Source organism: Argopecten irradians, chromosome 15 (genome assembly GCF_041381155.1).
Source record: "Argopecten irradians isolate NY chromosome 15, Ai_NY, whole genome shotgun sequence".
Taxonomy (NCBI): Eukaryota; Metazoa; Mollusca; class Bivalvia; order Pectinida; family Pectinidae; genus Argopecten; species Argopecten irradians.
The window spans coordinates 19,050,147-19,077,558 of record NC_091148.1 but is presented as its reverse complement, the minus strand read 5'-3'; the positions used below and the strand labels follow the sequence as shown (position 1 = coordinate 19,077,558).

At 36.8% G+C, this 27,412-nt stretch overlaps 2 protein-coding genes and 1 pseudogene across 4 annotated transcripts in view; all 3 read left to right on the top strand.

Annotated features, from left to right (window-relative positions):
* Positions 1-9,650: 9,650 nt before the first annotated feature.
* On the top strand, positions 9,651-11,726 carry LOC138308653 (uncharacterized; annotated as a pseudogene).
* A 1,225-nt stretch (positions 11,727-12,951) lies between these two features.
* On the top strand, positions 12,952-13,710 carry LOC138308652 (uncharacterized). The gene has a single exon (XM_069249691.1). The coding sequence runs from the start codon at positions 12,952-12,954 to the stop codon at positions 13,708-13,710; it is 759 nt and encodes a 252-aa protein (XP_069105792.1).
* Positions 13,711-15,371: 1,661 nt separating this feature from the next.
* LOC138309095 (uncharacterized) overlaps positions 15,372-27,412 on the top strand; it is a 206,746-nt gene continuing 194,705 nt past the window's right edge. For 2 of the 3 annotated variants that reach the window (XM_069250234.1, XM_069250232.1), the window contains exon 1: positions 15,372-15,452. In XM_069250234.1, the coding sequence (XP_069106335.1) occupies positions 15,381-15,452 (72 nt within the window). In that variant the 5' untranslated portion in view covers positions 15,372-15,380. The remainder of the gene's footprint in view (positions 15,453-27,412) is intronic. The other variant, XM_069250235.1, reaches the window with a different exon arrangement.

Below are 27,412 nucleotides of genomic sequence, written 5' to 3'. Positions count from 1 at the left end.
TTGTCAATAACTATAATCCTGTGTTGCTCAGAGCATTGAAATCAAACATGGACATTCAATACATAACAAACAAATCAAACATGGACATTCAATACATAACAAACATCTGGGCCTGCTTTGCTTACTTGACTTCATACATGTGCAAGCCAGAAAGAAGCATGAGCGAATTAATGAAGAAAGCTGCAAAAGAAGCTGCAGATAAACCAATACGGGAACAACTTCAGTATATTGGTAATGTATTGCTTAAAGCAAGAGAAGTCTCAGAGCATGAAGCAGTGGCTCGTATACTGTCAATTCCATTGAGGAAATCTAATCTCCTCGTAAACTTTGTCCCAACAGACTTCAAAGAAAATCGCACTAGATTGCTCAAACCTTTGTCTGTGATACAAACCATGAAAGAAGATGATGAGAATATTTATTTGCCAAGCATCCTTGACAAATATGCATCTAGACCTACCTCTCTTGAAAGCAGATGCCTTGCCTTCTTTGCTTCAAATTACACAAACAAAGTCTCCAAAGATGAAGAGGAGGAATCAGAAGTTAATGAGGAAGTAACTTCACCGGTCATAACTCTTCAAAACAATTTGGGTAAAATGGTAAAAAGGAAGAATCAGTGTATAATACGGTACCACAATGTGTCAAAATTGAAAGATCCTGAACAATACTATCACCGTTTACTTCTGCTCTACCATCCTTGGAGATCAGAGGATGAGCTTCTATTGAATGAATCATATGAGCTGAAGTACAAAGCTGTCAAAGTTTCAATTTTGCCTTCGATTACATCATTTGAGAAATACTTTAAGGATGTTGAAGAAATCCTTGACAATTTTGATCCATCTGACACTCCCAACTGAAATCTGGGGTCAGATAGCCTCTGAGGTAGAACATGACAGAGAAAATACTACAAACACAGAATTAGATCCCAATTATTCCTATATTGATCCTGAAAACCTTCCAGCTCAACCTACTACACCTAGACCTTCAAGGCAAAAACCTAATGTTTCCTTTACCATTGACATAACACCTTCAGTTTTAACAGATGATGAGTATTGCAACCTCGTGAACTCCCTGAATGATAAGCAAAAATGTATATTTGATTTCATTCATCAATGGGCAACAGACACCCGTGTTTCAACTTACTCACACATATCACCAAAACCCTTTTATCTATTTCTAAGTGGAGGGGCTGGTGTGGGTAAATCTCACACTGTTAATGCTTTATACCAGTGTGCAACTAGACCATTGCGTGATCCTATTGAAGACCCCGATAAGCCAACTGTTCTCATCACAGCAACAATAGGAAAAGCAGCAACAAACATTGATGGAACAACTTACATTCTGCGTTCTCACTTCCAATTAGAGATACAAATCAGAAAACTGCTCAAAAGAAGACTTCTGCAGAAAGGTTAAACAGTCAAAGAGTTTTTTATCAACAATTACAACTCGTCATAATTGCTGAAATTTCGATGTTGGGTTCAAAATCACTGCTTCATCTTTCCAATTAACTACAAGAAATCTTTGAAAAACCAGATGTTCCCTTCGCCTGTGAGTCAATACTAGCAGTCGGTGACCTTCTCCAGTTAAACCCTGTTGGTGACAGACACGTTTTTGCCGACATGGCAGATGGTTATGAAGTCTTCTGCACCAAGTCATTGTGGAATCAACATTTTGAACTTCACGAGCTAACAGAAATAGTTCGACAACGATCTGATTCAAATTTTGCTGAAATTCTTTCGAGAATGAGAGTTGGTGCTCTGACATCTGATGACTTGGAATCTCTTAATCAGCTACAGTATACAGACATTTCCACTTTTCCAAATGATCCCATGTATTTATTTTAAACTAATGCCCAGGCTCAAAAACTCAATGAAAAGAAACTGAAGGACCTCAATCAACCAGTTATCACTATTGTTGCATCTGACAGCAAGAAAGACCTCTACACACAATCATCTGATATTTCTGTTACCAGCCAAAATATACATGATACAGGAGGATTGACACAACAGCTTTCTTTTTGTATTGGTTGCAGATGGATACACACCAAAAATATAGACATTGCAGACAAACTTGTAAATGGTAAAACAGGAACAATTGTTGATTTTGACATTAACCCTGCTTGTCCACTTGACGGTACAATATATGTCAAATTTGACAACACCCAATGTGGGATACAAGCAAGGAAGCAAAGTCCTCCTCATTTATCTCATTGTGTTCCAGTAAAGGCAGTAACAGCCAGATTTCAGTTGTCACGTAAAGCCCAGATACCAGTGGAAAAAAATAATATCCAGGAATGTAAGCCTTTGGATTAACAGTCAATAAATCGCAAGGAAGTACATATCCGTATGTCATTGGTGATTTGTCACGGCTTAGCAACAGAACACCAATCCCTCAAGGCTTAACATACACTTTATTAAGTCGATGTCCATCAAGAGCATCACTTAAACTTGTGGACTTTGCACCATCCAAAGTCACAGTTAATGAAGCAGCAAAACATGAAGTGGAACGAATGAAATCAGACTCATCTTTCACATGGAGGAATCCTCTCACTATTTCTGATCATCTAGCAAAAATTGGTCATCTTAACATTCGTTCACTACCTCGACACTACACAGATCTGTTGGCACATAATTCTCTTCAAACTTTGACAGTCTTGTGCCTCACTGAAACCCATACTAGAACAGAGGCACTAGCTTCACACTATTTAATTCCAGGATATGATGTCCTCCTGAAGAATTCACAACATGGGTTTGCAATGTTGATAAAAGATTCCTGTTCTCACAAAGAGACATTGCAAATTCAGTGCATAACTGAGCAATTGGAATATCTGGCATCCATCATACAGATACAAGGACATGAGTTTCTTGTAGTGGTACTCTACAAAACACCATTCCAGTCACAAAATACTTTCCTTTCTTCAATTGAACATCTGTTGAGTAAATTACCAATTGCCACACTAAGAACAATTGTAACTGGTGACTTCAATATAGATCAAACTCTCCAACAGCCTAAATTGAAAGAAATTATGGATGGACATAACCTGCAACAACTTGTACATTCACCAACACATACACTTGGTGGAATTTTGGATGTGATTTACACTAACATGGAAACTGCTTCTACATCTGTGTTCCCTGTCCCTTACACTGACCATCATGTGGTGTGGACAGGGATGGATCTTTAGGATCATGTTCAGGTACATGGTACCCTATAGTAATCAATGTGTCTGTCTGTCTGACTGTCTGTCCATCCACAATTTATTTAAAGTGTTACATCTTGAGAACTAATTAAAACATGAATACTAAACTTGGTGGAATTACACTTCTTGGGACGACAATTTGTGACATTGGAAAATTAGGTCATCTGCCACAATATTTATAATAAGGTAGGTTCATAAATCTTGATGGAATATACACATATTAAGAAGACAATTTGTCACATGGGAAAATTACCGGTAGGTCACCTGACACAATATTTACAGAGATATGGCCCTTGGTAAAAAAATTTTTTTGGCTATATCTTTGAAAATGACTGATGTAGGATCACCAAACTTGTTGGTATTAAACATTTTAAGAAGACAGTTTTTCTTTTAGGTCACCTAATACAATATTTACAAGTTGTGGCCCTTGGTCTGATCTTTGACATGCATTGATGTAGGATTGCCAAACTTGATAAAATTATTCATCTAATTGAGACAGTTTTTTATGTTAATGTTGTTTATGATTCCTTTCTAATTGTTATTCAGTTTTTGTCCCATGTTTGACATGCAAATACATTGTCACCTTAAAGATGCTCCACCGCTGACAAATGGTATTTTTTCACTATCAAAAACAGGAGCAAACGATTTTGTATTTTTCTTCAGTTACAAAAGTTACTTACTTTACACCATTACCACCATTGAAAAGTTTGAGCTTCTCATTTTACTTCAAGTTCAAAATATGAAAAATAATTAAATGCATCCCGAAAAAATTCCGTGGCACTATATCCTATATGGAATGAAGTAATGATTGCGCATGCACCAAAGGCGAACTAAATTATCTGATGTTATTTTTTGTGCTAATTAGGCATATATGTACACGATTAAACGCCAATTATTGTTCAAATGATGAATATCATTTATGCTCTGTCGGCGGTGGAGCATCTTTAACTAGTCTATTGTAATTTAACATGATTTGAAGAAATTAACATCCTTGTAATAATCTTCTACGAGTCTCAGTGCATGCAATTTTATGAAACCAATTATTAGTATGAACTGAAGATATCTATATAACCCTATTACAATTATAAGGTACAAATAAATGGTGCCACATGTGGGGCCCTTTATGACACTGTCATTGTACTAGTTATAAACAGGTTAATAGTTTTTCACCTATATGCTTCACATTCATAAAACTATTCACCTTGCTGTATCTGCCCTTACCAGAAAAGAAAGAAAAACATTTGGATTATATTCGTGGCAGTGTTATTTGGTGGATGAAAGAAAATACGAATTTAAAACTGCGGTCAAATTTGAATGATATATGTATCTTAAGACATTAGACAACACAGACCTTGAATTTAATACTGCGTGGAGTAAAATATTTAAAAAAAAAACGGGAAAATTATCGCCAACAAATGTCAAGGCTGTATACCTGATTCAACAATTGCAGCCCCTCTCTACTTGAATTATACTCCATCTTTCTTTAGCTCAACTTCCTTTTTCCTGTTTTTTTTTATACATATAAGTCTCCACAATCAAACTTACTTCAGCTTTGATATCTCCATTGGCGGGGGATCTGAATGACTATGTCGTTGTTAATCAATCAGCGGTCTTCTTTTAATGAAAACTGTATTTTTTAAATGTGATATGACATTACAGATGAATAATTGCATAAATGTTGGATAGTATGACTATATTTATCTTCAAACGGCAGATGGATATGTAACGTTATATACTGTGTATAAAGATTTTGCCTTGTTTTTCCTTATACACGATCTTCTTATAGCTATAAAGATTTCTGGTTTGGCAAAAATGTGTCTTTAGGGAGGAATTAAAATAAAGATGAGAAAACTTTGAATAACAAAATAATTAGACAAGTAAATTTTACAGTGATATTGAAAACATCAATGCGTCGAATCCCTGAATAATTGTCTTCGATTGTTTTAATTAATAACGTCCTATTAACAACTATGTTGTTCATATGAAAGACCCATATTAGAGTTTGCCGATACTGTCTGGAGTAACTGTACTATTTGTGAATCTATAACTTCTTGAATCTGTTCAAATTGAAGCACTGAAATTAATTACAGGATTGCGAAGTGGAACATTTCATCATAAATTTTATTATGAAACAGGTTTGGAACTTCTATCTACTCGACATTACAAACATAAATTCATTTTGATGAACACAATATTAAATCATATGACACCTATTTACTTATATGACAAAGTTAAACCATTTATTAATAATGATGTTCCACTTCACAATCTGAGGCACCATAGAATCTTTAATATTTCTCGTTTTACAACAAATCTTTTCGGTAATAGCTAATTTCCTGATGTCATGCGAATATGGACCTCACTTGATACCGATATAACTTTAGCGCCATCTTTAGGTATATTTAAAAGAAAATTGAATAATGCAAATCGTGTTCCTCTACTTACTACTCCTACTTTCTTAAATTGTAACCCTAGAAAATTAAATATCATACTTTGTCAACTAAGGAATAATGCTAGTGATCTTAACAATGATAAGTTTACTGATCACCTAATTCTTGATCCATCATGCTTATGTGGCTATCACACTGAAGACTCTACCCATTTCTTTTTTTACTGTCCAAATTATACAGATCTAAGAAATTTGATTAATGATATTCATACCGAAGTTGGTTTTATAAGTACATATTTACTCACTTCTGGTGATATTGATTTACCTGTAGATGTAAAAACAATTTATTTCATCTAAAGTAAAATCAATATATTACGTCATCTAAACGTTTATGATATCTCCAATTTTTCTATATTATTTTTATGTAAATCTATTTTCTCAAAATCCTTGTACATCTTAATCCATTTGTTATCTAATGTTATCTACAATTACTGATACGGAGATGTATATATATCTATATATAAGAACCACAATCCACTCCCGACTCGGAGATATTTATTTCCGATGAAGATTGGATGATTACAAGAGCCTGTAAATTGCGGAAATCTCTAATACATCAATGGCGACAAAAGTTGAATGAAAGAAATGTTGAGTTTTATTTTTTATATATTCAACTCTACATGGACACGAATTTTTTTCTGGGTTTATAATACACACGTGGAGGATACAACGACATTAAAGAACAAATTTGGATATCACAATGGAAACATGCGACGGAATATCAAGTAAGTTGGCTTCTATTAACTTTACGCTAAAAGAGATTCTCGAAGTATTGAAAAAAGAAAAGTTTAAAAGGGAATGACGTTTTGAATTTGTCCGATATTTCGCTAAATATCAGTACTAATGCGATCGAAGAACCATAATCCATTCCCGACTCGGAGATATTTATTCCCGATGAAGATTGGATGAATACAAGTGCCCGTAAATTGCAGAAAGATCTAATACAACAATGGCGACGAAGGTTGAATGAAAGAAAGCAAACTTTCTGGAACTTTCTTAAATTGAGAAACACAATCGATTTGTATAACGAGTGGTTGGAGAGAGAAAGCCCGATCCTTCCAAGAAAATTTCGACCAAAAGAAATACGAGGGGAAGTAGAAGAGGATCGTGAAATGTGAAAAGAAATGACCATTCAAAATTTTCAGGCTGAAATTAAAATTATGGTTGACAGAGCGAGGAGAAAATTTGACGCCGCTGATGAAACCAAGATGAAATTAATCACAGAAAAGTCTTCAGAACCGAAAATATCGGAAATTCTGCAACAACAATGGAAGACAGAATGCAAAACTGAAGAACAAAGGTCTCTCAGATTCTTGAATAAAGAAAAAAGAACGGCCGGAAACCACCAAAAATTAAACAGAACACAAGATCAAAGAACTAATACACAACCGAATGTATACACGCAACACACCGCATACATGGGAGGCCGTCCTTACATGACCATAGCTGATAATCAGACGTTAATTAATCAAACAAACACATAAAACCCGATGCTGGAATGTCTTCACCATTACCATCTTATGCCACTGTCGTTCGGACACCACCTCGATCGACACTGAAACAGGTAACACCTTCGGCAACAACACCAAAAAAATGCAACATGCGAACCAAACTCCATCGTGCCGCCAAAGATAAAGCCATCACAAGATCTGGAGTCAAGTATTCAACCTCGGATACACCAATTGCAAGTATGGATAGAAGATCTGGAACAATATTCATTGGACAAAGTGTTAATGAGAATCATTTTAAGACACTCAAATTCTAAACAAATACGGTGTAACAAAAAGAAAGAATTACGGGAAAGGGACAACAAACTGCAAGCAAGTAAGACAGAAAGAACTCTTCCAAAAATAATGAATTCATCTAAAAGAAAATTATCCAAAGTTGAAATAAGTTTATTGGCAAAGGGTCTAAAGTTTTGTCCAACTCCAACTAAATGTAGTAACGAGGAATTTACGACAGATATTGTAAAATTTTGTACAAAACTTAGACTATGTGATACATTTTGTGAGCTGCATGATTGAAACAGGTAATTTATTTTATAACAAATCAGAGTTCAGATAGATATTTAGAAGATGTTATCGATAGCTTGAAAAAGTTTCTTTTAGAAAATAACCAGAAACAAATTTAAAGTAAATTAAGTTTCAAACAGAAATGTGCTATTGAATCTTTGCAAAAAGATTCTTCTTTTTTTATTAAATAGGCGGATAAAGGTAGTGCAGTAGTTGTGATACACAAAGATTTTTATTGTGAACATATACTTAGTATGTTAAATGATACAGATTTTGATATAACAGGAGACGATTTTGATACAGAAACTCGAAAAAATTATCAATGATCTTATACAAAGATATGATACTTGCTTGCATGAAGAAGAGAAAGATTATCTTTTTAAATTTGTACACTAGTTTTTTTTTCTCTGTGGTCTTCCTAAAATTCATAAAAGTGGTATAATAGGAAAGGCTATCTAAGAACAGTATGATATTTATTTTGAGGTTGATGATTTGAAAAGTAAGACCCATAGTTGGTGGACCAAATAGTGCTACTCAACGTTTAAGTCATTTTCTAGATCTTATTTTAAAACCTTAACTGTTATATCAAAGACGATTTTGACTTCCTATCTCGTTTACCTCGGCAAACTCAACACAATTGTAAACTTGTTTCTTCCGACTTAATGAGTCTTTATGCTAATATTCCTCATGGCCTAGGTAATGAGGCGGTTTAATATTGGTTGAACAAAAAACGAGGAAGCATCGATTCTCGCTTTAGTAATGAATTCATACTTAAAGCTTTACAAATTGTTTTGAAACGTAATGCTTTTTATTTTGATGAGGGTTTTTCCAACATATTAAAGGCACTGTAATGGGTACTAAAGTAACACCTACGTATGCAACTTTGGTTTTGGGATACTTAGAGGAAACTCTTTATTCTAAAATTGAAGCTAAGTTCGGAAGTACTTTTAGTGAATTTGTTATCATATGACCACCAGACAAGGATATAGATATTTTATTCCGTATGTTGAATGATCTCCATCCATCAATTTGTTATACAATGGTGTATAGTGAAATTTCGATGCCATTTTTAGATGTTTTAGTTCAAACAAATGAAGCTGGTATAATTACTACGGACTTGTATTGTAAAGCAACAGGTGAACAAAATTACCAGAATTTTTATTCTAATCACAGAAAACATACTAAAGTGTATTCTTTTTAACCTCGCCTCAAGGATTATTACAATTGTTAGTGAGAAGAAAATACAAGATATTAGACTTGGTCAGTAACAACAATATCTTAAGGCTTAATGTTATCCTGTTGAGGTAATAGAGCATGGTATTAGAAAGGCAGTTGAAAAGGGAGCTTTTACATCCCTGGCCCTGCAGGTAGGGCGTTTGAATTGTACCTGCTGCCCCTATTACATGATAGTAGAAAACGACTAAATTTAGGATCTTTTCTTTTCTTCCCAACTGACTTTATCTTTCCTAATGCCTCCCTTGGTACCGCCTCACTTTTGGCCTTGAGTTGAGCGTTCGCCCCTGTAAGGAAGGCTCTGGGTTCTGTCCCCTGGCCGAGACACACCAAAGTCTATAAAAGTGGTAGTTTCTGCTCCTGTTTAGCGCTCAGCACACAGGGAGTGGGACGACTGGTTCGCCCGTTGTCAGTATAATGTGACCGGGTGGAGTGTGTTGCTTGGTGTCTTCGGCGGCATGCTTCAGTGATAGGGGTGATACAGTACAGATATTTCACGGCTCGGTACGTATTGCGGTATAGAGTGTACGGTTCAGTTTTTTTTTCTGTTCGGTACATGTAAAACTGATAAGAGATGAAAAAGGCAATGAACTCAGTGTAAACTGTTCAACATCCAAGTTTATTGAATTCAAAAATCAAAATTTTACTGCAAATCGTCTAGAATGACCATTTTTTTAAGAACACAAGTTTGTCTACGTTTTCACAAGAAAGGGAGGCCTTTTGATGTCACGCGATTTTCCCCGTCTGTTAAAGTCCCATTATGCTTTCACCAAACTTCGCTAAAATATACATTAACATCCCTTATGAAAGGTTCGTCATTTGGTTTCTTTCCAATGAAGATAATTACGCAATAATCAATTAGTAAAGAATTCTTAAAATAGAACGGGTTGATTTGCATAGTTAAAAATACCTCGTGTATACGTACATGTATATGTTCGATACACAAGAATTGGCAGATAAATTACAAATGGAAACCACCGGGAAAGAGACAATTAATATATCGGGATTCGGTCAAGTCGGAGACAAGGTGCGTCATCTCAGCTCTGGAACGGTTACCTACAAACCAATACACGGGAGAAAATACCGGTCAAGGTTTTAGTTGTACCGACAATAGCAGTACCGCTTAATTCCAATAGGAAGCACATTGCAAAATTACCACACCTAAAAGGTTTGAAATTAGCTCACCCCGTTTCAGCTGACGAAACGTTTGAGGTATCACTTCTCATAGGAGCTGACCATTACTGGGACATTGTTCAAGACAAAGTCGTGAGAGGTAAAGGACCTATTGCTGTAAAATCGAAAATAGGATATTTGTTATCCGGACCATACCAAGGAACTTCATCTCTAAATCAGCGACAGAACATGTCAGTTATGAACGTGCTAGTATCACATAAAAAAGACGAATGCGAATTAGAGAAATTTTGGAAGGTGGAATCGCTTTGGCATACAGAAAAAAGATGACAAAACCGAAGATGAAAGCTGCACGTATCTTGAAAACTACAAACAGTCGTGTATAGAGTTTCGCGGAAATAAATATATCGCCAAATTACCGTGGCGAGATGACCATTCACCACTTCCCACTAACAAAGAAGTTGCTCGCCGGAGAACGGAAAGTGTCATAAACAGATTGAGCAAGGACCCAGTTATGTTGAAGCATTATGCATCGATAATATATGAACAGGAACAGAGAGGTTTTGTGGAAAAAGTAGAGAACGATCAAATTACAAGCGGTAAGGTGCACTATATACCTCATCACCCAGTAAAAAAGGACTCGTCAACAACACCAATACGGATTGTCTACGATTGCAGTTGCCAACAGTCGAAAGATAAGCCAAGTTTGAATGATTGTTTACGGAACGACCCGCCTTTGCTAAATGATATTACATCAATACTTCTGAAATTCCGACGCAAAAAATTTGCCGTCTCCGCAGACATTGAGAAAGCCTTTCTGCAGATAGAGCTAGAGGAAGAAGACAGAGATGTAACAAGATTTTACTGGCTCAAAGATCCCTCTGATCCTTCATCGGATTTAATAACCTACAGGTTTAAGGCTGTATTGTTTGGAGCGACCTGCTCACCCTTCATACTGAACGCCACGTTGCTACGACATTTAGAAGATCACAAAAGTGACGTTACAGATATCATCAAGGATGATATATACGTTGACAACGTCTTATCAAGTTTTGAAAGAGAAGAGGATTTACTCGAATACTTTCATTCTGCACGATCATTAATGCTCAACGGAGGGTTTAACTTACGTTCTTGGGCTTCAAACTGTGATTCGTTGAACGAACTAGCCAAGTCAAAAGACGTGCTTGACAAGGACAAGCAAGTAAAAGTTCTCGGATTACGATGGGATAGCAACAAAGACACGATTACATACGTACAAAAGCCGATTTCTGATGTCGATGAAACGTTACTTACCAAGCGAGAAATACTTAGCCAGTCATCAAAGATTTTCGATCCACTTGGGATTATCAGCCCGGTGACAGTACGCGGCAAGATACTGATGCAGGAAATATGGAGGAGGAAGTTCGATTGGGACGAGATATTACCAGAGGATATCCGGTGTCAATGGATGGAACTAAGTTACGATTTGAGGAAAGTCTCAACAACTGAAATTCCGAGATATTATTTCAAAGACTTACCAGAAGACACAGAAAGCATAGGTACGGTACTTCACGTGTTTGTAGACGCCAGCAAGAAAGCGTACGGTGCATGCGCATACATAACCAGTGGAAATCAGTCGCAATTAGTGATGGCGAAAAACCGTGTAGCACCATTGAATCCCGTGACTATACCACAGTTGGAGTTAGAATGGCAAAGCACATATTGACAAATCTGCAGTGTTCGGATGTATTCTATTGGAGCGATAGTCAGATTGTCCTTAACTGGCTACATTCTTCCAAAAAGATGAAACCTTTCATTGGAAAGAGAGTTGAGGAAATAAAAGACCTCACACAAGAATTTACCTGGAGGTATTGCCCAACAAATGATAATCCTGCGGATCTTTTGTCAAGAGGAATATCAGCTACAAACTTTGGTAAGAGTACCAAATGGATAAACGGTCCAAGTTGGATTACCAATCAAACTCACTGGCCACAGTGGAATAGGAACGAATCGATCGTCCTCACAACAGTGGATTCTGATGTCACAAACAACAATGACAGTACGCAAACTCTTAATACAGATATCGGATGTAGTGTTATCGACATAACCAGATTTTAACTCATACTCCAGGCTCTTACGGGTTACTGCCTATGTCAAACGATTCCTTTATAACTGTAGAAGAAAAGCAGAGGATCGGAAATCCGGAATTTTATCTCCAGATGAATTGAACAAAGCGTCAATTATTTGGATTAGAGTCGTACAAAACAACAGCTATCATGATGTTCTAGAAAGTCTGAAATCGAATAAAAGCCATCATCTCATTCGCCAGCTTCGACTTTATTTAGATGATGATGGTCTTGTACGATGTGGAGGACGTATCAATAACGCCCCAATACCGTTTGACACACGATTTCCATATTTGGTTTCCGGGAAACATTCGTTTACAAGGCTTCTGATTATGGACACGCATAGACGAAACATGCATGCGAACAAAGGTACTACAATAACGTTATTACGACAAAAGTATTGGATTCCATCAATACGAAATGTTGTTGGAAATACTTTGCGGAAATGTGTACCATGTAAGAAAGTATCGGGTAAAGCATACTCGTCACCAGATCCACCTCCACTTCCCAAGGACAGGATGTCGGACGCTGCACCATTCACTGTTACTGGCGTAGATTTTACCGGTGCAATACATGTGAAACACAATGGACGGGACAAGAAAGTATATGTATGTCTATTTACATGCGCTAATACACGTGCAGTACACTTGGAAATCGTTCAGGATTTAACAGAGGAAACATTTCTCATGGCTTTCCGTCGTTTCATTAGCAGGAAATCCTTACCACGAGTTATGATTTCAGACAACGGAACAACATTTGTTAGCGCCGCAGAAGAAATAAGGAAACTTACGGAATCGACACTTGTACACCAATCTCTTAATAATTATGGAACAACATGGAAATTTATTCCAAAGAGAGCACCATGGTACGGCGGATTTTTGGGAAAGACTCATTGGTCTTACTAAGAATTGTCTACGAAAAGTCCTCGGACGTGCATATGTGAATTACGACTTGTTAATGACAGTTATTACAGAGATCGAAGCTATACTCAACGACCGACCGCTCACATACATCGGTGCAGACGTTACAGAACTGTCACCATTAACCCCATCACACTTATTGTACGGAAGAAGGATTAACTCAGTACTTTACCCTTTGCAAGACACAGAAGATGAAAACGACAACTTTTTCGACATGGATACCCACAGAATTCTAAATAAAGAGATGGACAGACGATTCCAGTTAATAGAACATTTTTGGAAGCGGTGGCGCCAGGAATACTTAACTTCTTTGCGGGAATTTCACCGTGCTTCAGGCAGCAATAGTCAAGTTATCAAAGTAGGAGATATAGTTCAGGTTCACGATGATTCACCAAGGACGACGTGGAAAATTGCTGTTGTGGAGGATTTAGTATATGGTAGAGACAATCTTGTGCGATCTGCAGTAATACGCACAAGTTCTGGTATCACAAATCGACCGATTATCAAGTTATACCCTTTGGAAGTCCGTCAGGAAGACGACAGAGACGCCAACGATGAGTCTAGTGGAGACGAGAACGATGGACCATGCAGAGACGTGAACAGAATACCACGAGTGGCAAAGATAAAAGCGAAGGAAAACATTAAGAACTGGTGTAAAAGTTAAATACGCACGACATAAATACTAATTTATTAAACTCTAATTAATAAATAATGTCTAAGTATATATATATAATTGATGTGAAAGACTTTAATTCCACTTTTTACTTTTAAATATTGTTTATTTACATACTTATTATATATATTACTGTGAACATAATATTCGCGAGGCCCCAGGATATTGTGTATTTGGCGCCAACGTAATTGGCGCGACGTTATGCGACATGTACTTAAATGACGTCACAACGATTGTGACGTTATACGCAGTTTTATTAAATAGTCAGTTGATCAATGGTATTCAAACGCGTTGGTTGTGTTTTCTCTCACTCTATCACATTCATGACAACAGAATACAAAAGATCAGCAAATACCATTGTAATTATAATTTTGTTAATTGATTGCTTTCCATTCAAGAACAAAAACTTTTTGAACAGTTTTAGCCTAGTTTTATATAGTACATATATATATACATGTACAACATGTATTTGTAGGTCCACGCGTGGAATGCGTGGGTTCGTAACGTGCTAGCGATCGAGCAACTTGACCGCTAAATTGTCGTTGTTTGAATGTGTGTTCGATTCGCTGACACGTATTTGGCGAGTATGCATGATGTTGAAGTTTGTTAGGAAAATTCCACAATTTATGTGCCTACGCATGCGTACTAGATTTTTTAGCTCTGGGGCGGAACTACGGATTTCCCCTCTCCGAAGAGGGATTTTCTATTGTTTTTGGAAAACACAGAAATGTTGGGTATATTTTATTACCGGATATTTTCATAAGGATATATGCTCTACTATTCAGCAAAGTTTGGTACTTTATGACGATATTTTTTCACCCCAAAACATAATGGGGCTTTAACACTTTCTAACTTTCCACTGTTGTTTTCAACAATGAAGTATGGACGCATGTCAACTGCAATCAAAAACCCAATTGCCTGTATAACTTTTTTGGATTTACAGTTATTTATAGGGTAATTTTTTTTTTTAAATATCTCTGATATCGTCGTCTGGCATTGGGATTTTTTGGCAGTACTTGCGGTCGGAACTTGTCCAACTTGGACTTGAGTTGAGCATATGTGATGTCAGTACGCACGTTGCCGATGTTGTGTTTTCTAACTAAGTGTGTGTTCATGTTTGATGTATTGCCATGCTTATAAAAAAAAATCGACATAACATATATACGACATGTAGCTGCCTTAGCGTCCTTCGTTCTAAAACCAAATTGTTCTAAAACTGCAGAACGGTACGATGCTCTATTGCCGGAGCATCTCTCAAATCCTGTCAAAACATTGACTTTATGTAAGGCGGTTTGTGATTGGGTCACAATGACGGCCGCATGACGGCCGCATGACCAATCAGAGACTCGTTGCTATCGGACTTGTGTAACCGGCGTAGAGTGAAAAAGACACCCAAAGGGGCGAACGCTCAACTCAAGGCCAAAAGTGAGACATTAGGAAACATAAGAAGAGAAAAGATAATAACCTAAATTTAGTCGCCTTTACGATCATGCAATAGGGGCAACAGGTACAACTCTAACGCCCTACCTGCAGGGCCAGAATAGGACGCATTAGATGAAATGAAAACTAGAGATGCTAAGATGTTCTCTGATCTGAAATCAGTTCTTCTGAATTTGCATAAACATTATCATTACTCAGCTAAGGTAACGAGGGAACTGAAGATGATTGCAGAAGCCATGGAGGAAAAGATGTTGCGGCCAGTGAACCTGGAAGGGACCAGATGGATGCCACATGTGAGTAAATCACTTGAGGTTCTGTTTATATCATACAATGTGATTGTAAATCATTTTGAAACATTGTTGAAAGCAGGAAAGGATCAGCTGATGTGCAGGGACGAGCCAAGCTTATCCTCAGACACCTAAAAGTCTAGTCACTGCTCTACTACATGCATTTCCTAAGAGATGTCTTACTTGTCTTGAGTGAATTGTCTGTAGTTTCAGAAAGACTCTTGCACCCTACCAAATGCAATGGACTCTCTAGAAACTGCATGTCTTCAGCTTGTTTGTTTGTTTGTTTGATTCATTAACGTCCTATTAACAGCTATGGTCATGTAAGGACGGCCTCCCATGTATGCGTAGTGTTGCGTGTATGTTGTACGAGGTGCGTGTTTTGGGAGACTGCGGTATATTCGTGTTGTGTCTTGTATAGTGGAACTATTGCCCTTTTTATAGTGCTATATCACTGAAGCATGCCGCCGAAGATGTCTTCAGCTAACAGTACTGCAAAAAAGACCAGGGGATGTTCTTCAATCTTTCTTGAATGCAGTCGATGATGAATATCAAACTCTTTCATATATGGGTATAAAAGATTTTGCATCATTTTGTGATCCCGAGGGTAGAATATCCCTATCCTCCATATCCACGTATGAAAGAGTATTTTTCTCTCATGCCTCGACGTTTTATTGGATTTATATATATATATATATTTTTTTTTTTTTTGAAATCATTTTCATTTTAACAGACAATACAGACAAAGAAAATTAATTTAACATCATAAATACAAAAACAAAAGTATTTCATTTGTATCAATTTTACATGACATTCACATTTATACTTTTACACACACAAACACACACATATACCAAAGAGCTTACTTAAATTATTGTATACATTCAAAGGTTTCCATACACCCACATTAGTTCAGACATACATGACATTTATAAGAGGTTAAGAAGATAGGTTAGAGAGGAAATAGTTGTATAGGAGGATAGAGTCGAGATGTGGAAATATGTATTTTTTTTATCTAATGGTAGATAATTTGTTGTAAAAGTAATACAGGTAAGCTGTCAGGATTTAAAATCAATTATCTTTGGTTATTTTCTTTTCGTAAAAAGAGTTCATATATCAAATTGTATAAACGGTATCCACTTACTCCAACTTTTTATAAATTTTGCTTTCAAAAAATCATTTTGACCATTTGATATGTGTCTGTGAATATTATGATATTCTTTTATATTTTTTGCCAATTTGTTTATATTTAAGGTTTTATGAAAACATCTCGTTCTGTAAATGTATTTTTTAATGATTAAAAGTATAACATTATCAACAGTTGCGTTAAGGTTGTTAGTTATAAGACCAAGAAGAAAAGATTGTTTGTTAATTGAAAAAAGAATATAAAGAGCATCTAAAAGAGTTTCAAAGTTTTGCAATAGATTTTGTACTTCTCGACATTCCGACATTAAATGAATTATTGTTTCTCTCTCTGAATTACAGAAAGTACACATAGGGCTAGCTACTATACTATACTTAAATAATTTTGAATTGGTGGTCAGAATATAATGAGAAATACGAAACTGAAGCCATTGAAGTTTAGTGTTTTTGTTACTTTAAAAGGAATGTTATAAATATGCTTCCACTCTTCTTCATCTAATAAAAATTCTTGCCATTTCAGCTTACCTGTTGGTTCAGTTTCTGACTTATTAAGAATAGTATGTAGAAATTTTGATTTTTTTATATTTGAAAAGAAAATCTGTATATTTAGGGGAACATATGGACGTATAAGTGGTAATAGGTTTTGCGGCTGAGGGTTAGGCAGACGTTTACGAACAGCAGATATTAGTCCTTGAAATTGAAGGAAGTTGGTGTGTAAATTATCATATTTTTGTAAAAATTCTTCAAAAGAGTAAAAAAAAAAATTTATTTGATCTTTCAGAAGATCAGCAATTGTGTGAACTCCTAATCTATACCAAGCCCTGTAGAAAACGGGTTTACCACCAACAGTTATATTTTTGTTATGCCAATTTTTAAATAAATTCGAGAAAACCGCAACTGCAAGTTGATATCCCCTACATGAAAATTACGTGATAGCTTCAACGAAAACCTCGTTGTATGTATCTTTTAAAGTAAATCCATCCTACTTTCTGAAAGAAATTGTCAAAATTGTACCTAGAAAATAGTAATTTTGTTGACGCTGTGACGTCAAGAGGCTTTATTGCATGGGTTTGTTTGTTTGTTTGATTGATTAATTAACGTCCTATTAACAGCTATGGTCATGTAAGGACGGCCTCCCATGTATGCGGTGTGTTGCGTGTATGTTGTGGGAGGTGCGTGTTTTGGGAGAATGCGGTAAATTCATGTTATATCTTCTTGTATGGTGGAACTATTGCCCTTTTTTGCTATATCACTGAAGCATGTCGCCGAAGACACCAAGCAACACACCCCACGAAATACAGCCTCAGGCGACATGAGTGTATTGTCCTATACCATCCAGTATTACAAGTGTAGGTTTGAGAGAAAATAATTTCCGTGATGTGAAACTATCCAATAAACCACTTAATGATGATCATCTGAATCAGAAATGCCGGAATATGAATGAAGCAGTGCTTTACCATGTTAACAAGAGGGTTGGAGACCTAGACTCTTCACATCTCTTAACACACATGCAGATTTTCTTCCCAGTTAACTTTCCAGAAACTGATGGAGAATTGGCTGTATATGGTGAGGACGAAATTGAAGGCCTGCAACATACTTTTCTGTTATCCTTGATCGGCTTGGTTGTGACATTGACCGAATGCAACAACATGAGTGGCCTGCCTACCACTTTTACAGACTTTGGTGTGTCTCGGCCAGGGAACAGAACCCAGAGCCTTCCTCACAGGGGCGAACGCTCAACTCGAGGCCAAAAGTGAGGCGGTGCCAAGGGAGGCATTAGGAAGGATAAAGTCAGTTAGGAAGATTAGAAAAGATAAGATCCTAAATTTAGTCGCCTTTTACGATCATGCAATAGGGGCAGCAGGTACAATTCTAACGCCCTACCTGCAGGGCAATGGCTATTGAATCCTATAAACAAAATTGAACATGACTGAACCTTAGGGGCGGGACCAAAAGGGGTCAAATAGGCTAAAACTTCAAAAATCTTCTGAAATTCTGGAAATGGTAAGATGACATACTCTATGGAAAGGTCTTGGGGTCCTTTACAAAAATTATGAATTATATGACCCTGGGGTCTCGTGTTCCCCCCTGGGGAGGGGGATCAAGTTTACTAAAATTTATATAGAAAAAGCACATTTATGAACATTTTTTGCTTATTTTTCATAGAAAATTAGTCAAACTGGGTTAGAATTATTAGCCTGAAATATCATTTTAACACCATGTCCATATTGGGCCTGGCTGACCCCCAGGGACCAGAGGGGCGGGGCCAAAATTGGTCAAAATGGTTAAAATTTCAAAAATCTTCTTCCGAATTCAAAGGTTTGATGGAACCAAATAATCTTCATAGATTAAAAAGTGAAATTTATAAAATCACTGACTCTGACTGACTTCTAGTTTGGTTTTGTTGTTTAACGTTGGCAAAGCAAATTGGAATTTAAAGCATAAGGTTTGGTAACATAATAGCACAAACTATCAAAATGAAAAATAAAAATTCTAATACGAATGTTCAACTTTAAAGTTTATTCTAATTTGTAAACACTTTTTACAGATTTGAACCAACTTTGCAATGCTCTTTCTATATCAACACTCAGGTGACCGTCAAGGCCTCTTGGGCCTCTTGTTCTTTAAACTTTTCCTATGTTTTCCTGTAATGAAATTATGCAATTATCAGCTGTTACTGACTGAATTTCAACTTTGCAAATCATGACATATTTTCGTCCATTGTTTGATTAAGTAACGTTCTATTAACTCCTGTGGTCATGTAACGACAGTCTCCCATGTATGCAATGTGAAGTGTGTATGACCTGCGTGTTTTGGGAGACTGAGGTATACTCGTGTTCTGTCTTGCTGTATAAAACTGAAGCATGTCGCCGATGACACCAAACAACACAACCCACCCCGTCACATTATATGTGCAACGGACGAATCAGTCGCCCCACTCTCAAGTTTGCTGCGCGCTAAGCAGGAGCAGAAACTACCAATTTTATAGACCATGGTGTCTCGGTCAGGGGACAAACTCAGGTGGTTTCAAGGGAGCCGGTAGGGAGGAAGAAAAATAATATCCTAAATTAAGTTGCCGTTTACGATCATGCAATAGGGGCAGCAGGTACAATTTTACATCCTACCTACAGGAACACTATACTCTCATAAACTGTTTCGAAGTTTATTTACAGTACACTCACATTTTTGTGACAATGTAACATAGCATACAAATATATTGAAGTTAATCCTTAAATTTATTACGGTAGATATATCAAATCCTTGTCTCAAAGTTTCTTGATGATCATGTTGGCCCTGCAGGTAGGGCCTTATAATTGAATTGTCAGACATAGGAGGCCGTCCTTACATATTCATCAAACAAACAAAAATGATGTTCATGTTCATCGGGTGGATGAAGTTTTGGGTATTTTTCACAGCTGCAAAGCGGTACAACTGCTAACTAAACTAATTTGCTTGTCTTCTTTGTTTCATTAATTAACGTCATATTAACACCTAGCCTCATGTATGCGATGTAGTCTATATTTAGTGTACGGTGGGTGTTGTCTTCTCCAATTCCCTTGATACAGAGCAAAAGCCACCACGGAGATATACTACAGAAGGGGTAAAATTCACTATCACAAGGAGACACAACACGTCTCCAAGAACACAGCACATTGTTGCAGGTAGGGCGTAAGAATTGTACCTGCTGCCTCTATTGCATGATCGTAAAAGGCGACTAAATTTAGGATCTTATCTTTTCTCTTCTTCCTAACTGACTTTATCCTTCCTAATGCCTCCCTTGGCACCGCCTCACTTTTGGCCTTGAGTTGAGCGTTCGCCCCTGTGAGGAAGGCTCTAGGTTCTGTCCCCTAGCCGAGACACACCAAAGTCTATAAAAGTGGTAGTTTCTGCTCCTGCTTAGCGCTCAGCATACAGGGAGTGGGACGACTGGTTCGCCCGTTGTCAGTATAATGTGACCGGGTGGGGTGTGTTGCTTGGTGTATTCGGCGGCATGCTTCAGTGATATAGCACTATAAAAAGGGCAAAAGTTCAACTATACAAGAAGACACTACATGAATATACCGCAGTCTCCCAGGACACGCACCTCGCACAACATACACGCAACACACAGCATACATGGGAGGCCGTCTTTACATGACCATAGCTGTTAATAGGACGTTAATTAAACAAACAAACAAACAAACATTGTTCACAGGGAGGTGTTTGCTCGATTAATTAACGTCCTATTAACAGCTATGGTCATGTAAGGAAGAAGAGAAAAGAAAAGATCCTAAATTTAGTCGCCTTTTACGATCATGCAATAGTGGCAGCAGGTACAATTCTAACGCCCTACCTGAGGTCGTAATTTAGTCAGTTTAACTGTTTAAGGATGTTAATTAGGCCTATCGGTATATGTGATTATCTATAAATCAAATTGCAATATCAATTTTCCACTTTTAACTTTAATGGAACCAATATGATTGACATATACCTGTATGATATATTTTTAATGCATGTTACAAGATATTTATATCGATACTCTCACTTCGAACATTTACAATAGAAATATATATATATATATATCAATCTTGTGGTATTTAATACCTTTTATGGCTTATGCTAAGATATGAATTCATTTAAGCGCGACGATATGTACGTGTAAATACATTAAAGTTAAGATATTTTGAAAAGGAATATAGATAAAATGTTAATGGAAAAGAAAATGAAGTCTATATGCTAAACGAAACGTTTAACTTATTCTGAGATACAAGGTCATTCATGACTTATCGCACGTAGCGTAAAACACCTCTCTTCCTGGTACGTCAAGCCCAAGTTAAATGACCAATCCCAAACGTTCATACATACACCTCTACGATAAGTGGTCTTTTCACACATACAATTGTAGCTACAGCATAAGATTGGTCATACGGCATTGAAAATACGTCTTTGGACCGAGAAAATCATTAAAGCAGTATCCAACAAATCAATGAACAAAGCCCTGCCTTTTACTCAAAATGTTCATTTTTATAAAGAAACACAAACAAACAAAGAGTATGAGAAAACAGAACAAATAAATATTTCAAATATTTAATAAACGGTCATTTGTAAAGGACGCCCTACATCTAGGTAGTTTTCTGCCACTGTTTTTCGTGTACTTATGGACTACAACGTAAATTAACATTTCGTTTGTTTGATTTAATTAACGTCTTATTATAACAGTCGGTATAATTAAAGACGGCCTCTTATGTATTCAGTGTGTGAAGTGCTCTTCAATGATCTTGTGTATATTTCATAGTACATTATACATGTATGCAAATACAGTAAAACCCCTATAACTCGAACAGCAAGGGACCAGGTCAAAAGTTCGAGGAATACGGGGTATTCGACTCATCCGAGGTTGGTCACGATCAACAGTCAAAATGTACGGTCTCAAACTATGACAAACAATGCACGACAATGACATTTTAATTACCCTATCTTTCAACATTTTGGATTTCTTTAAGTGTTTTATTGATAGCAATATCAAGTTGCAAAAAAATGTATAACATAAATTTAGCGTTTGAAACCTGGTTTTTCCAGAGATCTGTAAACTTCGACACAGGTGACCGATATTTTACAAGATTTTTTTCAAGAAATATGACGATTATCTCCGCTTATGACTTTTGTGTAAAGATATGAAAATAATAGTAATCTTCAAAAGTTATGACAAATATATCAGTGGTCCTGCATCGATCACCTGGTTTGTTATGCCAAAGTAATGTTCTGGATATAGGTTAAGAGTTTATTTCCTTAAGGGTTTTAAACATTACCTATACATTCCCTATTGGGCCCCAACTGAGAACCAATTATACGAACTGTGCTTTCACTAAGAGTGTTTCTAGCGACACGTGGGTACAGTCCATGAACTCTGTTACCAGTTGATATCTAAATGATTCACCACTGCTTAGCGCTATGGCCCTGCAGGTAGGGCGTTAGAATTGTACATGCTGCCCCCCTATTGCATGATCGTACGAGGCGACTAAATTTAGGATCTTATCTTTTCTCTTCTTCCTAACTGACTTTATCTTTCCTAATGCCTTACTTGGTACCATCTCACTTTTGGCATTGAGTTGAGCGTTCGCCCTTGTGAGGAAGGCTCTGGGTTCTGTTCCCTGGCCGAGACACACCAAAGTTGATAAAAGTGGTAGTTTCTGCTCCTGCTTAGCGCTCAGCATACAGGGAGTGTGACGACTGGTTCGCCCGTTGCCAGTATAATGTGACAGGGTGGGGTGTGTTGTTTGGTATCTTCGGTGGCATGCTTCAGTGATATAGCAATATAAAAAGTGCAACAGTTCCACTATACAAGAAGACACAACATGAATATACCGCAGTCTCCCAAAAGACGCACCTTGCACAACATACAGACAACAAACCACATACGTGGGAGGCCGTCCATACATGACCATAGCTGTTATTAGGACGTTAATGAATCAAACAAACAAACAAAAAAAGTTTAGCGCTATAGCCCCCTGCTGCTCCGGGAGAAAAGTGTAATGTGAATAGAAATAAAATTTATATAAACACAGCTACCCTTCCCCAAGGATGTTTCTGGACAAGTTCTGCTTACTATCCATGCATATCTCTATGACTTGATGATTTAAAGGATTTACCGCTATTTACTCCATCCCAATGTTGGAGCGTCGAGACAAGATTTATACAAACTCTGTTCCCTTTCTCGTGTATGTTTCTTGTTAAATTCATGTTACATTTTATGCATAACTCTACGACTAGAAGCGATGTAAAGGAAATGTTGACGGACGGACGCCGCGCCATGGGATTATTGTATCGCGGAATTGATACTGTAAGTTAAAATTTGCCGTCGTAAGGTCTAAAAATAGAAAAGCGCAAAAGGTAAAATATTGAGGTATTGTGCAATAGGTAATAAACATGTATATACACTTTTGAAACAAGATAGAAATCTTAAAAGGATACGTGTTTAAAGTCTGTTTACCTGAACACTTATTTTGTCAAAAATGTATACGATTTCATAAAATTTCATCATTCGAAAAATTAGATCTGGGCAACGACAGATTGGTGAGACAGAAAATAGGAGGAGTAAGTGATTGTACCGTCATGACGTTTATATATACTATCCCCTTTCAAACGAACAGGATATACATTTACATTTAAAGAAAGAAGATATTTCGTAAATATACTTAATTACCGAGCTTTCTCTGAAACTGGCAGGATGGTTGTTGATAGGATCATTTTAAAATAATTCCAGACGATGTATTATGTACACCAAACCCGAGACTGACACGAGCAGTTTTGATTTTATAAGGAAGGCTCTGGGTTCTGTCCCCTGGCCGAGACATACCAAAGTCTATAAAAGTGGTAGTTTCTGCTCCTGCTTAGCGCTCAGCATACAGGGAGTGGGACGACTGGTTCGCCCGTTGTCAGTATAATGTGACCGGGTGGGGTGTGTTGCTTGGTGTCTTCGGCAGCATGCTTCAGTGATATAGCACTATAAAAAGGGCAATAGTTCCACTATACAAGAAGACACAACACTAATATACCGCAGTCTCCCAAAACACGCACCTCGCACAACATACACGCAACACACAGCATACATGGGAGGCCGTCCTTACATGACCATAGCTGTTAATAGGACGCTGATAAATCAAACAAACATGTACATCAAACCCGAGACTGACACGAGCAGTTTTGATTTTATAAACGCATTTCGTGAAAGAGAATCCGTTCTTCGTTCCTGCCTAGCGTGACCCAATTGTCTTAACCCGTTATCATATTTTTACTACGATTTTATTATCACTAACGTCTCCCTGGACGCCATTTCATTTTTGGTTTTTGTTAAGCGCTCGCCCCTGTGAGATACGCACCGGGTTCTGTCTCCTGTACGAGACACACCAAAGTCTACAAAAGTTGTTGTTTCTGTTCCTGCTCAGTGCTTAAAACGTTAATCAATTACACAAACAAAAGATATGTAACATGCATGAACATAAAATAAAGTAAATCATGCAATTAATTGTTTATTGACATCATACAAGACTTACATTATTGTCCGTGTATTTGAATGATTTTCAGAACTTACTTCATCAAACTAGATGGTTTCCAATGAATTATCGAAGAAAAACTAGCATTTCATTTGTTTATTTATCGTTTAGAATCAGAAAGGTGACATTATATGTTTGTTTGTTTGTTTGATTAATTAACGTCCTATTAACAGCTATGGTCATGTAAGGACGGCCTCCCATGTATGCGTTGTGTTGCGTGTATGTTGTGCTAGGTGCGTGTTTTGGGAGACTGCGGTATATTCATGTTGTGTCTTCTTGTGTAGTGGAACTGTTGATCAGCTGTGATGATACTATTATTTTTCTAATGGAATATTAAGGGGATGGATATCTTGTTCTTCGAATAGGCAATGCCACAAAGGCACCTTGTGTATTTATTACTGGGAAAACCCCAAAATGTGAGTCATAGATGTATACACACCTTGAAAGTGTTTTCTTCATAAGGTTCAATGTACATAAAACTTTCCATAAATATTTAAGTCAATATCGATGCAAAGAAGGGAGGGTTTTTACAATGCCAATGATTGACATATGGTTTGGTGCTAAATGATCCTACTTGTCGATGGGTCGTAAAACTCAAACAAACAACGATATTTGTTGATGGGTCGTAAAACTCAAACAAACAACGATATTTCGATATATAAACGATACTATAGACCGACTGAAACTTGAGCTAGTTAGATAAACGTGTGAAGAAACGGTATGTTTTTGCAGATTTTGTAATGTATGCTCCTGCTTCAAATTCAGTATAATGTGTTCGGAACAGGGGACGTGATGCAATTTCTATATATCAACCAATTTTGTCTCGGTCAGTATAATGTAACCGGGTAGGGTGTGTTGCTTGGTGTCTTGGGCCTCATGCTTCATTTATATAGCACAATAAAAAGGACAAGAGATCCACTATACAATAGGACACAACACTAATATACCGCAGTCTCCCAAGGCACGCATCTCGCCCTACCTACACGCAACACACCGCATACATGGGAGGCCGTCCTTACATGACCTTAGCGGTTAATACTTCAACTAAACAAACAAGTTGTTTTCAAAACCTGATGTTTAATTCATATTAACCACTTTTTAGGTCACCTGAGACAACATCTCAAGTGACCTATTCTAATCGCCTTTTGTCCGTCGTCGTGCGTCGTATGTCCGTAACAATTTACATTTTCGACTTCTTCTCCAAAACTGCTGAAGCAAGTTTAATAAAATTTTGCATAAACCTTCTAAGGCATAAACCAATCAAAATTGTGAATAATACGGTCCCCACCCCCAGGGGGCTGTGCGAGAGGCCAAAAGGGGTAAAATTGACTGTGAATTATACGACCCTGGGGTCTCGGGGTTCCCAATTAGGGAGGGGGTTAAGTTTGCTATAGTTTATATAGGAAAAACACATTTTGAACATAATTTGGTCATTAATAATTATATATAGTAAATTAGTCAAATGTTGTCATAAGTAACCCTTTGAGATGGCAATTGAATCCTATTAACAATTTTTCCAAGACTGACCCACAGGGGCCTTCGGGTCGGGGCCAAAATGGATCAAATAGTCTAAAACTTCAAAAAAATTCATCTGAAATTCTGGAACTGGTAGAATCAACTGGTAGAATCAAATACTTTTCATAGATGGAAAGGTCTTCAGGTCCTTTACAAAAATTGTGAATTATATCACCCTGGGGTCTCGTGTTTCACCCTGGGGAGAGGGTCAAGTTTACTATATCTTATTGGGAAAAACACATTTATGAACATCATTTGCTTTTCAAAGTCAATCTGGGTTAGAATTATTTGCCTGAGAAAGCATTTTAAAGTCATATCCATATCGGTCCTGGCCGATCTCTAGGGGCCAAAAGGGGTCAAAATGGAAAACATTTCAAAAGTCTTTCACGGATTTGATGGAACCGAATACTCTTCGTAGATCAAAAAGTCAAATTTATAAAACCACTGACTGACTTCAAGGGCCTGATGGGCAAATATATAGTGTTTATATGTCTTTGTTTCATTCTGTATCTGAACTCGGGTGACCGTTAAGGCCAATGGGCATCTTGTTAGGAGAACAATCAATTTACCAATGAACATTTTTACCAAACTTCAAAAGATTGAAAGACGAACGTTGATAACATTTGGACCGTTTTATTACAAAACGTTTCAGAAACTGATCAGAGTAAATAAAAGAAAAACAAATCGTGTGCTCCTTTTTCGCATTTTTGTCATTATAGTGAAATTTGGCCATTTTGACACAGACATCAAATCACAATATTTACCTTATCAGCATTCTAACTGATAACTAACAAAGTTTGCATAATTGAGAAAACGTTCCTTTATTTTAAAACAAAACTTTGAATCAAAACCGACAATCAGTTGAGTTATTCTGTCTTCTATATTCAGAAAATACTCCCAGAATAGAAATACTTCTTAAAATAAAATGTACAATTATCATCGTTTTTGTCACATTTACGTTTCATTTTTACATATGAAAAGAAGTATATTATCTTGTCAAAATGGTCTGTGTATTATTCTGTTGCATTTGAATATGTGAAATTTTTAAAATGCTAAAAATACACTTCAGTGTAGAAAGAAATGCAAAAAATCTAATTTTCCACTTTAAGGCCTTCTTTTGTCATAACAACGAAACTTGTATAAGTATAAAACAAAATAATAATATACTTTTAGAAACACAGTGGCGACGTCGTTGATAGTGTGACAAGGATCACATTTATTTAGGTTTCATTGATTTGTGTTATATAATAATTAGTTAATGATATACAATTAAAA